General features: G+C 45.4%; 1 protein-coding gene across 4 annotated transcripts in view; it reads right to left on the bottom strand.

The window, feature by feature from the left end:
• ccdc88ab (coiled-coil domain containing 88Ab) overlaps positions 1–17,176 on the bottom strand; it is a 100,643-nt gene that overhangs the window by 63,956 nt on the left and 19,511 nt on the right. For all 4 annotated transcript variants that reach the window (XM_081350634.1, XM_081350633.1, XM_081350635.1 and 1 more), the window contains exons 5-10: positions 16,369–16,427; positions 16,184–16,267; positions 15,711–15,851; positions 8,311–8,468; positions 5,797–5,878; positions 4,762–4,920 (exon numbers count right to left, since the gene is read on the bottom strand). In XM_081350634.1, coding sequence (XP_081206760.1) covers positions 4,762–4,920; positions 5,797–5,878; positions 8,311–8,468; positions 15,711–15,851; positions 16,184–16,267; positions 16,369–16,427 — 683 coding nt within the window. The remainder of the gene's footprint in view (positions 1–4,761; positions 4,921–5,796; positions 5,879–8,310; positions 8,469–15,710; positions 15,852–16,183; positions 16,268–16,368; positions 16,428–17,176) is intronic.

Raw genomic sequence — 17,176 nt, forward strand, 5'->3', positions numbered from 1 at the left:
GCTCTGAAAGCGGCACTAAAATACTGCTTTAAAACATTCACAGAGACATCAAACAGGCACGTGAAGTGGAGCGCGCCTCATAAATGAACCGAAACTCCGCGTATAATGTAGCCTTGCCTCACATACCTGAGAAATATATCTATAGGACGTCTGAAATGTCTACTTTTAAAATACTTTTAAGTCGTGAGTCAAAATGATTGCAATATCACTATTATTTTGTCAGCTTGATCGCGGGATTATGATGAATATTCATGTTTTAACCAAGAGGGAAAAACGCGACATCCCGAAGGAAGTGTCCCATATTTCTATGGCTATAAGACACATGCTCTTCTTTAAGTTGTACTGTATCATATACTACCTTCTGATATTCATATTTCGTCCTGTAACTGGCAGAGGAAGAGAAGATCTGTTCATGTGCGCTTTATCCGCCGCGCACTGAGGCGCTATATGCAGAAATATACCACGCCGTATTAAAGAGCGGCCTCTATTGTTTACATTTTGTTATAAAATAGACTGAATTTGAAAGTTGAGACATTTTTTCATATTAAAACTAACAAAGCACAAATATTATTGCGATTATTGGATATGCTCTGAATATATGATAAGCCTGAAACCGATCAGTGCATATGTTTTGATGTGAAGCGTCCGTAACGGTCACGTCCGTAACGCATTATTATGGTTGTTCAGAGCAAAGTAGTGGAATGAAATGTCGATCCTAGTAAGCATAAACATAGTTTAGCTTTGCATATAAAGTTTCAAGTTTTTTGCATTTATAATTGTTATATTATATAAACTTAATCTTTAAAACGTTACGGACGTGACAGAGCACTGAAGCGTTAAAACCTCTTTATTAAAGCCCTTATAAATTCAACAGGCAGTGCTGTTATGACCAAATTAGTATATTTATTTCTCAGGCATGCCTCCATCTTTCAGCAAAATGCTTTATGTTCAAATTAAGTTTTTAAAAGGGGGGTCTTTGATACCTCTTTTGAAAGCATGAAATATGGCTGGTTGAAATGAAAATTTTAGCATTGTTGCTCACCTCATATGTGGTGAAAAAAAAAGGCAATTTTCTTAAAATTTCTGATACAGCACATTAATACAGTATATTACAGACCTAAATGGACAACTTAAAAGGGGTTTTGATCTTTAGGTAAAAACTTTATTTTTTCATGGTAAGGATGACTTTTGCGTGGAATTGCCCCACAGCATTCCCAGGTGAACACACACAATCATTAACTGCCACAGCATTCCCAGGTGAACACACACAATCATTAACTGCCACAGCATTCCCAGGTGAACACACACAATCATTAACTGCCACAGCATTCCCAGGTGAACACACACAATCATTAACTGCCACAGCATTCCCAGGTGAACACACACAATCATTAACTGCCACAGCATTCCCAGCATTCCCACGGGAAACACAATCAATAACTGCCACAGCATTCCCAACATTCCCTTGTGAACACACACAATCATTAACTGCCACAGCATTCCCAGCTGAACACACACAATCATTAACTACCACAGCATTCCCAGCATTCCCAGGTGAACACACACAATCATTAACTGCCACAGCATTCCCAACATTCCCTTGTGAACACACACAATCATTAACTGCCACAGCATTCCCAGTATTCCCTGGTGAACACACACAATCATTAACTGCCACAGCATTCCCAGCGTTCCCTTGTGAACACACACAATCATTAACTGCCACAGCATTCCCAGCGTTCCCAGGTGAACACACACAATCATTAACTGCCACAGCATTCCCAGCATTCCCACGGGAAACACAATCAATAATTGCCACAGCATTCCCAGCGTTCCCAGGTGAACACACACAATCATTAACTGCCACAGCATTCCCAACATTCCCTTGTGAACACACACAATCATTAACTGCCACAGCATTCCCAGTATTCCCTGGTGAACACACACAATCATTAACTGCCATAGCATTCCCAGCATTCCCTGGTGAACACACACAATCATTAACTGCCACAGCATTCCCAGCATTCCCAGGTGAACACACACAATCATTAACTGCCACAGCATTCCCAGCATTCCCACGGGAAACACAATCATTAACTGCCACAGCATTCCCAGCATTCCCTTGTGAACACACACAATCATTAACTGCCACAGCATTCCCAGGTGAACACACACAATCATTAACTGCCAGAGCATTCCCAGCATTCCCACAGGAAACACAATCAATAACTGCCACAGCATTCCCAACATTCCCTTGTGAACACACACAATCATTAACTGCCACAGCATTCCAAGCATTCCCTGGTGAACACACACAATCATTAACTGCCACAGCATTCCCAGGTGAACACACACAATCATTAACTGCCACAGCATTCCCAGCATTCCCACGGGAAACACAATCAATAACTGCCACAACATTCCCAGCATTCCCTGGTGAACACACACAATCATTAACTGCCACAGCATTCCCAGGTGAACATACACAATCATTAACTTTCCCAGCATTCCCACGGGAAACACAATCAATAACTGCCACAGCATTCCCAGCGTTCCCAGGTGAACACACACAATCATTAACTGCCACAGCATTCCCAGCATTCCCAGGTGAACACACACAATCATTAACTGCCACAGCATTCCCAGCATTCCCTTGTGAACACACACAATCATTAACTGCCACAGCATTCCCTTGTGAACACACACAATCATTAACTGCCACAGCATTCCCTTGTGAACACACACAATCATTAACTGCCACAGCATTCCCAACATTCCCTTGTGAACACACACAATCATTAACTGCCACAGCATTCCCTGGTGAACACACACAATCATTAACTGCCACAGGATTCCCAGCATTCCCTGGTGAAACACAATCAATAACTGCCACAACATTCCCAGCATTCCCTGGTGAACACACACAATCATTAACTGCCACAGTATTCCCAGCTGAACACACATAATCATTAACTGCCACAGCATTCCCAACATTCCCTTGTGAACACACACAATCATTAACTGCCACAGCATTCCCTTGTGAACACACACAATCATTAACTGCCACAGCATTCCCTTGTGAACACACACAATCATTAACTGCCACAGCATTCCCAACATTCCCTTGTGAACACACACAATCATTAACTGCCACAGCATTCCCTGGTGAACACACACAATCATTAACTGCCACAGGATTCCCAGCATTCCCTGGTGAAACACAATCAATAACTGCCACAACATTCCCAGCATTCCCTGGTGAACACACACAATCATTAACTGCCACAGCATTCCCAGCTGAACACACATAATCATTAACTGCCACAGCATTCCCAACATTCCCTTGTGAACACACACAATCATTAACTGCACAGCATTCCCAGTATTCCCTGGTGAACACACAATCATCAACTGCCACAGCATTCCCAGCATTCCCACAGGAAACACAATCAATAACTGCCACAGCATTCCCAACATTCCCTTGTGAACACACACAATCATTAACTGCCACAGCATTCCCTGGTGAACACACACAATCATTAACTGCCACAGGATTCCCAGCATTCCCTGGTGAAACACAATCAATAACTGCCACAACATTCCCAGCATTCCCAGCTGAACACACACAATCATTAACTGCCACAGCATTCCCAACATTCCCTTGTGAACACACACAATCATTAACTGCCACAGCATTCCCAGTATTCCCTGGTGAACACACACACACAATCATTAACTGCCACAGCATTCCCAGCATTCCCTGGTGAACACACACAATCATTAACTGCCACAGCATTCCCAGCGTTCCCAGGTGAACACACACAATCATTAACTGCCACAGCATTCCCAGCATTCCCACGGGAAACACAATCAATAACTGCCACAGCATTCCCAGCGTTCCCAGGTGAACACACACAATCATTAACTGCCACAGCATTCCCAACATTCCCTTGTGAACACACACAATCATTAACTGCCACAGCATTCCCAGTATTCCCTGGTGAACACACACAATCATTAACTGCCACAGCATTCCCAGCATTCCCACAGGAAACACAATCAATAACTGCCACAGCATTCCCAACATTCCCTTGTGAACACACACAATCATTAACTGCCACAGCATTCCCAGCATTCCCTGGTGAACACACACAATCATTAACTGCCACAGCATTCCCACCGTTCCCAGGTGAACACACACACACACACTCATTAACTGCCACAGCATTCCCACGGGAAACACAATCAATAACTGCCACAGCATTCCCAACATTCCCTTGTGAACACACACAATCAATAACTGCCACAGCATTCCCAACATTCCCTTGTGAACACACACAATCATTAACTGCCACAGCATTCCCAGTATTCCCTGGTGAACACACACAATCATTAACTGCCACAGCATTCCCAGCATTCCCACAGGAAACACAATCAATAACTGCCACAGCATTCCCAACATTCCCTTGTGAACACACACAATCATTAACTGCCACAGCATTCCCAGCATTCCCTGGTGAACACACACAATCATTAACTGCCACAGCATTCCCACCGTTCCCAGGTGAACACACACACACTCATTAACTGCCACAGCATTCCCACGGGAAACACAATCAATAACTGCCACAGCATTCCCAACATTCCCTTGTGAACACACACAATCAATAACTGCCACAGCATTCCCAGCGTTCTCAGGTGAATACACACAATAACTGCCACAGCATTCCCAGGTGAACACACACAGTGATATGAACGCACCTCCACTCTGGTCCTGTAGAACTCGATGTCGTGGAGCTTCTCCTTGTAGCGCATCACTTCACTCTCCAGCTTGTCGACTCTGACGGCCTTCTCTCGGAGCGCGTCGAGCTCGTCCCGATACGCCCGCAGCGAACGCGCATCACACACCAGCTGCACGTTCTGACACACACAAACACACACACATGATTACACTTCTGTACTTCTTCAAATGCGTCTCTTTTTACAACAAAGTTCAGTCTTTGTATTCACACAAAACTATTTTTGGAACAGATAAAAATTAAAACTTTGCTATAATTCAGACAGTCTCATGCATAGACATCTATATTTACCACATCGACTGCCCCAGACTCGACAACATTTCAGAAGTTGCTCAGTCACAGTAATTATACCAATGAATTTCATTAAAAGTGCCACAACATAATGCAGCCTGTGGTTGTAAGAGCCAGAGATATATGGCAGGGGTCTCTGATGATCAATCTTAATTATCAGAGTTGTTTTAAACAATATTCTTTGGTTTAGATACTCATACAACAAAATATTCTGGGATCCATGAAAGGTTTGGGAACATGATTTTTTTTTTAATGCTGCCGCTGGCTTGCAAGTTTTTAAAAAGCGCTGGTGGGAAAGAGTTAATAGAGGGATATGGATATTCCTCCAGGATCAGGTCTGGGAGCCGCTGCTGTGAGCTTTCACTGCATGCTAAAGAGATCTCCTCAAACCGTCCCTTCTGGACTCCACAAACACAAGGACATCATGCGAAAACGAAATGATGACAAATGTTCATTTCCGGGTGACCTGTCCCTTTAAGAGTGTGTGTGTTGATCTATCACTCGGTCAGACAGACAGTGGCACAGCGTCTATAAATACATGTGTGATGATTGGCTGAGCTGTTGTTGGATGTGTAAAGCTGAGGCGTGTAAGTAGTTAAAGGAATTACAGTAATCATGACACATTAGGACTGGCTATTACGATGACAGAGATTAAGTGCAGCTCAGAGTCAACACAGGAACACAGACAGGTGTGGTGACGCCTCACTTCCTGCTGCAGTCTCTTCACTTCCTGCTCCATGTGGTCCGCTTCCTGTCTGCAGTCCAGCAGCTGTTCAGTCTTCTCCTCTCTGAAACACACATCAGCACACTGTCAGCCACAGGTCAAAGGTTAACTCGTCAGGTATCAGTCACATGACTCTGATGTCACTCCAGAGAATCTGTGATAATCCCACTAAGATGAGGAAACATCTACTAATGAACTTTACTAGAGGCCAGGGCCCGTGTTCATCAAGCCTCTGAGTTACTCACAGGAACGACTCAAAGCTGCGCTCGACACTGAGTTATCAAGTCTTGAGATGATCCTCGGCACTGTGCTGTCGATGACGACAGGCATGGACCAATCACTGGACAGATTTCCTTATTTAAGAGCATTCTCAGATGAATTCACATTGAATGGGGAAATTCCTAAGAGGAGTTATGATATACACATTGGAAATGAAAGATAAACAGGTTTTCCACCATGTCTTGATTACAGATTTTAAACCGGTGTGCCGCTGACTGACCATATACAGCCTAGATATCACGGTATAATCAGCCATCATGGACTCGAGCTGAACCCTGAGCTGGCGTGAGGAAGCAGCGCTACTGGAACAGAGGACACGTGTTATAGAGGTTCAGGCCAACGTTAGCCAGCGCTGAGGAAGACGATGCTCTGTCCAAACGATACGGTTTAATCAACAGCTCGTCGTCAAACATGCCAAAAACATTCATTCTCTCCTGAAAGATTTCATCACAAGCTCCTCCTGGACCTCCTCTCACTGGAGAGAGCTCGAGCTGTCTTACATAACTGGGGGAGTTAGAGTGACTCTTAGCTTTAACACATTTGGTAAATTGCTTTTCTACTTAAGCTTGAAAGTAAATATCATGGACTCTCAGCACTGAGGACTAAAATGGCCCTTTGAGAAGCTTGATAAATACGTGCCCTGATGAAAGCCGTGACTGCGTTTGATAAAACACACAGCAGCAAGCGAATGCTCATCATGACTGTGGGGAACGGGAAGAGGAAGTGTGTGAGTGTTTTATAGCACAGATTAAAATAGCGTGTCCTCTTTGCCTGCAGTGCAGAGCCGCGTCCTCATTCCCAGTGTGTGCGCACGCTATAGGGCCAGCGCTCTTCTGACTGCTGCTGTTATTTGTACATTAATGTGTTTTAATGCTTGTAGGAACATCCGACTTGTTTCAGACAAGAATTGATTTTGTGTTAGAGTGACGACTGCATCAGAAAATCAGCTTCACACACACGCTTTTACACACTTCTGACAGAAGAGCTGTCGTTGAGCTCATCCAGGGGTTTATATCTGCAGTCTCACACAAGGTTCGTGCAGACACTGTAAAATCACACACTTTTCAAGCACTACTTTTTTGGTTTTCAAGGACTAACTACAATCAGAGACCTCACTTATCAAACAATATCTTTATTATCTTTCAAATTCTAAAAACGGTAAAAAGATAAACAAAAATATACTAATAAAACAAATTGGTAGAAATAAAGTGCAGAACAAGCAGTGACTGCGGTGACACAGGATACTCTGACAGAGATATCGCTTTCCTCTTTCACACTGATTTATTTCTCATGAGTATATGATGGACCTGAAGAATGAAAGCTGTAATATATACTTGGATATTTATATGAGCAATATCACACTCATAGCCATGAGAAATGCCTCTATATCTATATCAGACGGACTGCAGCGCTAATTTTGTGTGAAAAGATTGTTTGATCAATAAAATTAAACATTAATTTGACATATATTGTCTTTCAATAGTTCAAGCACTTTTTAAGTAATTGTTTTATAAATATGGCTGTTTTTAGGGGTTTTCCAGGACTTATATTTCAGATGTCAAATTCAAGCACTTTAAGCCCCTTGCACGAACCCTGTGGTAATAATGTTTCTTGAGCACCAAGTCAGCATTAGAATGATTCCTGATAATCATCTGAAGACTGGAGTAAAAGTCAGCTTTGCTTCACAGAAAAAAAATTACAATTAATATATACAATTAAATATATTGTTGAAAAAAAGTTCCATTTTCAGCTGAATTCAGCTTGTTATTCTCAGCGGATATGTAATTATGTTGCGTTAGATAGACTAATTTATATCTGAGTTCTGATTTCTATTTTGCTCCTCCTGTTTTAAGGTTACTCTCAGCTATGTAGCTCTTTTTATTTGTTTTATTTGTTGTCATGCATGTTATGTTATATCTTATTTTAATCTTCACTTTGTAAATGTGCAATATAAACTAAAATTGAACTTGATTGAACTTGGAACTTCATGTAAATGATCAGGGTTTTTGTTAAAGAGTTGCCAGGATGTCACAGAAGCAGATTAGCTAAAGGTAACTCTCATGTCAGTGTTTGTGCTGTACTGTAGATATTCTACTGTTCCTGTTCCTGAGCCTGACCTGGATCAGAAGGAGAAGGACTTTCAGAGCTTCTGTAAAGGACTTCCCCTCATGTAGGGGAAGCTGAGTAATGTATGTGGAGGTGATGTCAGATACTCACAACTCCTGGCGCAGGCGTCTGATCTTAGCTTTAGCATCGGCTAGCTCCACAGACAGATGCTGAACGCTCTCTGTGCGGCTCATGCTGGGAGACTCGCTGGGCGATGGGGCGAGAGTCATGTGACCACAGTCCCGCTCCGCAGTCAGAGACACGATCATCTGACAGCAGAACAAACACATATTACGCTGAGCATCATGGGTACTAATCAATGCAGTAGTCAATATCGATTAATTTGTTTACATTCGACATCAAGCCTTTTCATGTGTTGTTCGTGCTTGGTCAAGTAAATCTGTCATTCACCAAGTAAAAAAGTTGCTTGTCCAGAATCTTTTTAAATTTGTAATCGTGTTAAGCAATATTCTCATCAGTGTTCAATCAGCTTTGATATATTTAAATCTGCATATTGTTATATCTGCACCTTTAAAGGGCATTCAACCCCCCCCCCAATCTTATTAAATATATGCTTCATTTTTTATTTTTTATTCCTAAATTTGACTGTCTTAATGAGCGAGTCATTGAGTCATTCATTCAAACGTTTCGTTCAAACGGCTGAATCATTCAAGAATGAGGCAGTTGTTTATGAATGAGTCATTGAATCTTTGACTCAACTGAATCATTCTGCGTTTTGAATGAACCGGTTTTGAAAACACGGATGAGTGTTCCTGTGAAATGCGCTAAGGTTCTGCTGTGATCTGTGTTTGGAACTATTTTCGCTGCTGAAACGCAACAAAAACAGTCAATATTGCATCTGGGTTATATATCAGGGTAATGCGGAGGCCTGGGTTATATATCAGGGTAATGCGGAGGCCTGGGTTATATATCAGGGTAATGCGGAGGCCTGGGTTATATGTCAGGGTAATGCGGAGGCCTGGGTTATATATCAGGTTAATGCGGAGGCCTGGGTTATATATCAGGGTAATGCGGAGGCCTGGGTTATATGTCAGGGTAATGCGGAGGCCTGGGTTATATATCAGGGTAATGCGGAGGCCTGAGTTATATGTCAGGGTAATGCGGAGGCCTGGGTTATATATCAGGGTAATGCGGAGGCCTGGGTTATATATCAGGGTAATGCCGGGGCCTGGGTTATATATCAGGGTAATGCCGAGGCCTGGGTTATATATCAGGGTAATGCCGAGGCCTGGGTTATATATCAGGGTAATGCGGAGGCCTGGGTTATACATCAGGGTAATGCCGAGGCCTGGGTTATACATCAGGGTAATGCCGAGGCCTGGGTTATACATCAGGGTAATGCCGAGGCCTGGGTTATACATCAGGGTAATGCCGAGGCCTGGGTTATACATCAGGGTAATGCCGAGGCCTGGGTTATATATCAGGGTAATGCCGAGGCCTGGGTTATATATCAGGGTAATGCCGAGGCCTGGGTTATATATCAGGGTAATGCCGAGGCCTGGGTTATACATCAGGGTAATGCCGAGGCCTGGGTTATACATCAGGGTAATGCCGAGGCCTGGGTTATACATCAGGGTAATGCCGAGGCCTGGGTTATACATCAGGGTAATGCCGAGGCCTGGGTTATACATCAGGGTAATGCCGAGGCCTGGGTTATACATCAGGGTAATGCGGAGGCCTGGGTTATACATCAGGGTAATGCGGAGGCCTGGGTTATACATCAGGGTAATGCGGAGGCCTGGGTTATATATCAGGGTAATGCGGAGGCCTGGGTTATATATCAGGGTAATGCGGAGGCCTGGGTTATATATCAGGGTAATGCGGAGGCCTGGGTTATATATCAGGGTAATGCCGAGGCCTGGGTTATATATCAGGGTAATGCCGAGGCCTGGGTTATATATCAGGGTAATGCGGAGGCCTGAGTTATATATCAGGGTAATGCCGAGGCCTGGGTTATATATCAGGGTAATGCCGAGGCCTGGGTTATATATCAGGGTAATGCCGAGGCCTGGGTTATATATCAGGGTAATGCCGAGGCCTGGGTTATATATCAGGGTAATGCCGAGGCCTGGGTTATATATCAGGGTAATGCGGAGGCCTGGGTTATATATCAGGGTAATGCCGAGGCCTGGGTTATATATCAGGGTAATGCCGAGGCCTGGGTTATATATCAGGGTAATGCCGAGGCCTGGGTTATATATCAGGGTAATGCCGGGGCCTGGGTTATATATCAGGGTAATGCCGGGGCCTGGGTTATATATCAGGGTAATGCAGAGGCCTGGGTTATATATCAGGGTAATGCGGAGGCCTGGGTTATATATCAGGGTAATATCAGGGTAATGCCGAGGCCTGGTTTATATATCAGGGTAATGCGGAGGCCTGGGTTATATATCAGGGTAATGCGGAGGCCTGGGTTATATATCAGGGTAATGCAGAGGCCTGGGTTATACATCAGGGTAATGCGGAGGCCTGGGTTATACATCAGGGTAATGCCGAGGCCTGGGTTATACATCAGGGTAATGCCGAGGCCTGGGTTATACATCAGGGTAATGCCGAGGCCTGGGTTATACATCAGGGTAATGCCGAGGCCTGGGTTATACATCAGGGTAATGCCGAGGCCTGGGTTATACATCAGGGTAATGCCGAGGCCTGGGTTATACATCAGGGTAATGCCGAGGCCTGGGTTATACATCAGGGTAATGCCGAGGCCTGGGTTATACATCAGGGTAATGCCGAGGCCTGGGTTATACATCAGGGTAATGCCGAGGCCTGGGTTATACATCAGGGTAATGCCGAGGCCTGGGTTATACATCAGGGTAATGCCGAGGCCTGGGTTATACATCAGGGTAATGCCGAGGCCTGGGTTATACATCAGGGTAATGCGGAGGCCTGGGTTATACATCAGGGTAATGCCGAGGCCTGGGTTATATATCAGGGTAATGCGGAGGCCTGGGTTATATATCAGGGTAATGCGGAGGCCTGGGTTATATATCAGGGTAATGCGGAGGCCTGGGTTATATATCAGGGTAATGCGGAGGCCTGGGTTATATATCAGGGTAATTCCGAGGCCTGGGTTATACATCAGGGTAATGCGGAGGCCTGGGTTATACATCAGGGTAATGCCGAGGCCTGGGTTATACATCAGGGTAATGCCGAGGCCTGGGTTATACATCAGGGTAATGCCGAGGCCTGGGTTATACATCAGGGTAATGCCGAGGCCTGGGTTATACATCAGGGTAATGCCGAGGCCTGGGTTATACATCAGGGTAATGCCGAGGCCTGGGTTATACATCAGGGTAATGCCGAGGCCTGGGTTATACATCAGGGTAATGCCGAGGCCTGGGTTATACATCAGGGTAATGCCGAGGCCTGGGTTATATATCAGGGTAATGCCGAGGCCTGGGTTATATATCAGGGTAATGCCGAGGCCTGGGTTATATATCAGGGTAATGCCGAGGCCTGGGTTATATATCAGGGTAATGCCGAGGCCTGGGTTATATATCAGGGTAATGCCGAGGCCTGGGTTATATATCAGGGTAATGCCGAGGCCTGGGTTATATATCAGGGTAATGCCGAGGCCTGGGTTATATATCAGGGTAATGCCGAGGCCTGGGTTATATATCAGGGTAATGCCGAGGCCTGGGTTATATATCAGGGTAATGCCGAGGCCTGGGTTATACATCAGGGTAATGCCGAGGCCTGGGTTATACATCAGGGTAATGCCGAGGCCTGGGTTATACATCAGGGTAATGCAGAGGCCTGGGTTATACATCAGGGTAATGCCGAGGCCTGGGTTATACATCAGGGTAATGCCGAGGCCTGGGTTATACATCAGGGTAATGCCGAGGCCTGGGTTATACATCAGGGTAATGCCGAGGCCTGGGTTATATATCAGGGTAATGCCGAGGCCTGGGTTATATATCAGGGTAATGCCGAGGCCTGGGTTATATATCAGGGTAATGCCGAGGCCTGGGTTATATATCAGGGTAATGCCGAGGCCTGGGTTATATATCAGGGTAATGCGGAGGCCTGGGTTATATATCAGGGTAATGCGGAGGCCTGGGTTATATATCAGGGTAATGCGGAGGCCTGGGTTATATATCAGGGTAATGCGGCGGCCTGGGTTATATATCAGGGTAATGCGGAGGCCTGGGTTATATATCAGGGTAATGCTGAGGCCTGGGTTATATATCAGGGTAATGCTGAGGCCTGGGTTTAATATCAGGGTAATGCGGAGGCCTGGGTTATATATCAGGGTAATGCGGAGGCCTGGGTTATATATCAGGGTAATGCCGAGGCCTGGGTTATATATCAGGGTAATGCGGAGGCCTGGGTTATATATCAGGGTAATGCGGAGGCCTGGGTTATATATCAGGGTAATGCGGAGGCCTGGGTTATATATCAGGGTAATGCCGAGGCCTGGGTTATATATCAGGGTAATGCCGAGGCCTGGGTTATATATCAGGGTAATGCCGAGGCCTGGGTTATATATCAGGGTAATGCCGAGGCCTGGGTTATATATCAGGGTAATGCTGAGGCCTGGGTTATATATCAGGGTAATGCGGAGGCCTGGGTTATATATCAGGGTAATGCGGAGGCCTGAGTTATACATCAGGGTAATGCGGAGGCCTGGGTTATACATCAGGGTAATGCGGAGGCCTGGGTTATACATCAGGGTAATGCTGAGGCCTGGGTTATACATCAGGGTAATGCTGAGGCCTGGGTTATACATCAGGGTAATGCTGAGGCCTGGGTTATATATCAGGGTAATGCTGAGGCCTGGGTTATATATCAGGGTAATGCGGAGGCCTGGGTTATATATCAGGGTAATGCGGAGGCCTGGGTTATATATCAGGGTAATGCGGAGGCCTGGTTTATATATCAGGGTAATGCCGAGGCCTGGTTTATATATCAGGGTAATGCGGAGGCCTGGGTTATACATCAGGGTAATGCGGAGGCCTGGGTTATACATCAGGGTAATGCGGAGGCCTGGGTTATACATCAGGGTAATGCGGAGGCCTGGGTTATACATCAGGGTAATGCGGAGGCCTGGGTTATACATCAGGGTAATGCCGAGGCCTGGGTTATACATCAGGGTAATGCCGAGGCCTGGGTTATACATCAGGGTAATGCCGAGGCCTGGGTTATACATCAGGGTAATGCCGAGGCCTGGGTTATACATCAGGGTAATGCCGAGGCCTGGGTTATACATCAGGGTAATGCGGAGGCCTGGGTTATACATCAGGGTAATGCCGAGGCCTGGGTTATATATCAGGGTAATGCGGAGGCCTGGGTTATATATCAGGGTAATGCGGAGGCCTGGGTTATATATCAGGGTAATGCCGAGGCCTGGGTTATATATCAGGGTAATGCCGAGGCCTGGGTTATATATCAGGTTAATGCGGAGGCCTGGGTTATATATCAGGGTAATGCCGAGGCCTGGGTTATACATCAGGGTAATGCCGAGGCCTGGGTTATACATCAGGGTAATGCCGAGGCCTGGGTTATACATCAGGGTAATGCCGAGGCCTGGGTTATACATCAGGGTAATGCCGAGGCCTGGGTTATACATCAGGGTAATGCCGAGGCCTGGGTTATACATCAGGGTAATGCCGAGGCCTGGGTTATACATCAGGGTAATGCCGAGGCCTGGGTTATACATCAGGGTAATGCCGAGGCCTGGGTTATATATCAGGGTAATGCCGAGGCCTGGGTTATACATCAGGGTAATGCCGAGGCCTGGGTTATACATCAGGGTAATGCCGAGGCCTGGGTTATACATCAGGGTAATGCGGAGGCCTGGGTTATATATCAGGGTAATGCCGAGGCCTGGGTTATATATCAGGGTAATGCCGAGGCCTGGGTTATATATCAGGGTAATGCGGAGGCCTGGGTTATATATCAGGGTAATGCGGAGGCCTGAGTTATATATCAGGGTAATGCTGAGGCCTGGGTTATATATCAGGGTAATGCTGAGGCCTGGGTTATATATCAGGGTAATGCTGAGGCCTGGGTTATATATCAGGGTAATGCGGAGGCCTGGGTTATATATCAGGGTAATGCGGAGGCCTGGGTTATATATCAGGGTAATGCCGAGGCCTGGGTTATATATCAGGGTAATGCGGAGGCCTGGGTTATATATCAGGGTAATGCTGAGGCCTGGGTTATATATCAGGGTAATGCGGAGGCCTGGGTTATATATCAGGGTAATGCGGAGGCCTGAGTTATATATCAGGGTAATGCGGAGGCCTGGGTTATATATCAGGGTAATGCGGAGGCCTGGGTTATACATCAGGGTAATGCTGAGGCCTGGGTTATATATTAGGGTAATGCTGAGGCCTGGGTTATATATCAGGGTAATGCTGAGGCCTGGGTTATATATCAGGGTAATGCGGAGGCCTGGGTTATATATCAGGGTAATGCGGAGGCCTGGGTTATATATCAGGGTAATGCCGAGGCCTGGTTTATATATCAGGGTAATGCCGAGGCCTGGTTTATATATCAGGGTAATGCGGAGGCCTGGGTTATATATCAGGGTAATGCGGAGGCCTGGGTTATATATCAGGGTAATGCGGAGGCCTGGGTTATACATCAGGGTAATGCGGAGGCCTGGGTTATACATCAGGGTAATGCGGAGGCCTGGGTTATATATCAGGGTAATGCGGAGGCCTGGGTTATACATCAGGGTAATGCGGAGGCCTGGGTTATACATCAGGGTAATGCGGAGGCCTGGGTTATATATCAGGGTAATGCTGAGGCCTGGGTTATATATCAGGGTAATGCGGAGGCCTGGGTTATACATCAGGGTAATGCTGAGGCCTGGTTTATATATCAGGGTAATGCGGAGGCCTGGGTTATATATCAGGGTAATGCTGAGGCCTGGGTTATACATCAGGGTAATGCGGAGGCCTGGGTTATATATCAGGGTAATGCGGAGGCCTGGGTTATACATCAGGGTAATGCGGAGGCCTGGGTTATACATCAGGGTAATGCGGAGGCCTGGGTTATATATCAGGGTAATGCTGAGGCCTGGGTTATATATCAGGGTAATGCTGAGGCCTGGGTTATATATCAGGGGCAGCACAGGCAACTGGAGGAGGAGACACAGATGATGCGTAGTGAAAGTTTGCTCAACTGAAAACAGCAGAGACTGAATATCGATTCTAGAGATTTAGGAATCCATATCGAGATCATTAAAAACGAGGAACTGAAATTGTCAACCCATTACACTCTTAATAAATGTTATTTACTGAAATTGATGGTTCCATCGAACCTTTATGGGGGAAACGTATCTTTAGATTATTTAAATATTTTTCACACTATGAAATAAAAAGGTTGTTTTGAGAGCGGCTCGCTGGAAGGTTCTTTGAAAGCTGTATTTGTGAGAGTGTGTCGTATTGTAAGGCCATTTATTTAAATGATGAAAGTGTTTCCTGAATATAAACCTGAGTGAGTCACATGGTCATTCAGCGAGTGTTCTCATTGGTTACCTCGGCGTGCTGGTCTCTCTCGTCAACGAGGCGCTTGAGGTTAAAGGTCAGGTGTCTGACGAGCTCGTCTTTATCGTGCGGGACAGACTCGCTCTCCTCCACACACTGAAGGTCAAACACGTTCTCCTGGTTATGGGTCACCTTCATACACACACACAGATTACAGAGGGTCAGAGGTCAGAGGTCAGAGGTGTTGTACTTATTTCAATTAATGAGTTCAAGTTATATCTCAACCAAACATTCAAATCTGTCTGCACTTGCTCTTAACGTTTAGTCTTGTTTTATTGCTGTATATGTGTGTGTTGTGTAATTTTTTTTATGTAGTTATGTATATTGTGTGCTGCTACCTTGGCCAGGGCTCACTTGTAAATGAGATATTTATCTCAATGTGATTATTTCCCTGGTTAAATAAAGGTTTAATAAAAAATAAATAAAAGAGGTCAGCTTCACTCATGTGGTCATGTGACACACACCTCTTGAATGTGAGCGGCAATGGCGGCCTGTGTGTCGAAGTCCAGCGTCTGGATCCTGTCGATGTATTCCTCCTTCCTGTTACACTGCAACACAGAGAGAGAGTGTGTGTGAGAGTGAGTGTGTGTGTGAGAGAAAGTGTGTGAGTGAGTGTGTGTGTGTGTGTGTGTGTGTGTGTGTGTGTCACCTGTACAGCACAGCCAAGCAGCAGCAACAGTAGCTTCCTCATCTCCTCCAGGCCTTGCTCTGAAACACACACATCATCAAAGGAAACACACACTGAACTCTGACTAAAATATCTGAAAAATATCTAAGAATCTAAGAAAAAAAGTGTGTATGTGTTCATGTTTTGCATCCCATCCGCTGCATCGGGTGTGTGTGGCTCATATAGTCTGACACAGTGAGGATATGACCTCAGCAGGAATATGCCGTTTGCAGCAGATGCTGATGTTTATATGCACAACAAGATCCTCTTCTAGAGCAGATCAAGGAGATCTTTACAACAGCGCACAGATACTTGCACACAATACATATCAATATCAAAATGAAAGGTCAGAGGTTCGCTGTGTGTGTCTGTTCCTGTATAGTGTGTGTGTGTGTGTAGTGTGTGTGCCTAACAGGAAACTCAAGCATGGTCAGTGTGTGTGTAGTGTGTGTGTTCCTGACAGGATGCTCAGGCATGGTCAGTGAGGGTCTGAACACTGAGACACACACTTCCTGTGACCCTGAACTCATGCAGTGACATCACTCACTGAACCACTGCCTTCACTGGCTTTAATTAAACACTCACTGCTAGAGGTTCGTTTCTCAGGAGATCTGCTAATTGGCATGTTCACATTCATGACGTTTTAATGGGCTATGTGACATTTAAAGACCAATGGCAAACCAGAACCATCCAATCAATTCCCCCCAGACACACTCAAGCCCCGCCCACAGCTGTTCTTGTTCCAGAAGTGTTTCACTCAGATAGAGAAGTAATAAAGAAAATAAAAAAC

This window comes from Scardinius erythrophthalmus (assembly GCF_964197995.2).
Source record: "Scardinius erythrophthalmus genome assembly, chromosome: 21".
In the NCBI taxonomy this organism is placed as follows: Eukaryota; Metazoa; Chordata; class Actinopteri; order Cypriniformes; family Leuciscidae; genus Scardinius; species Scardinius erythrophthalmus.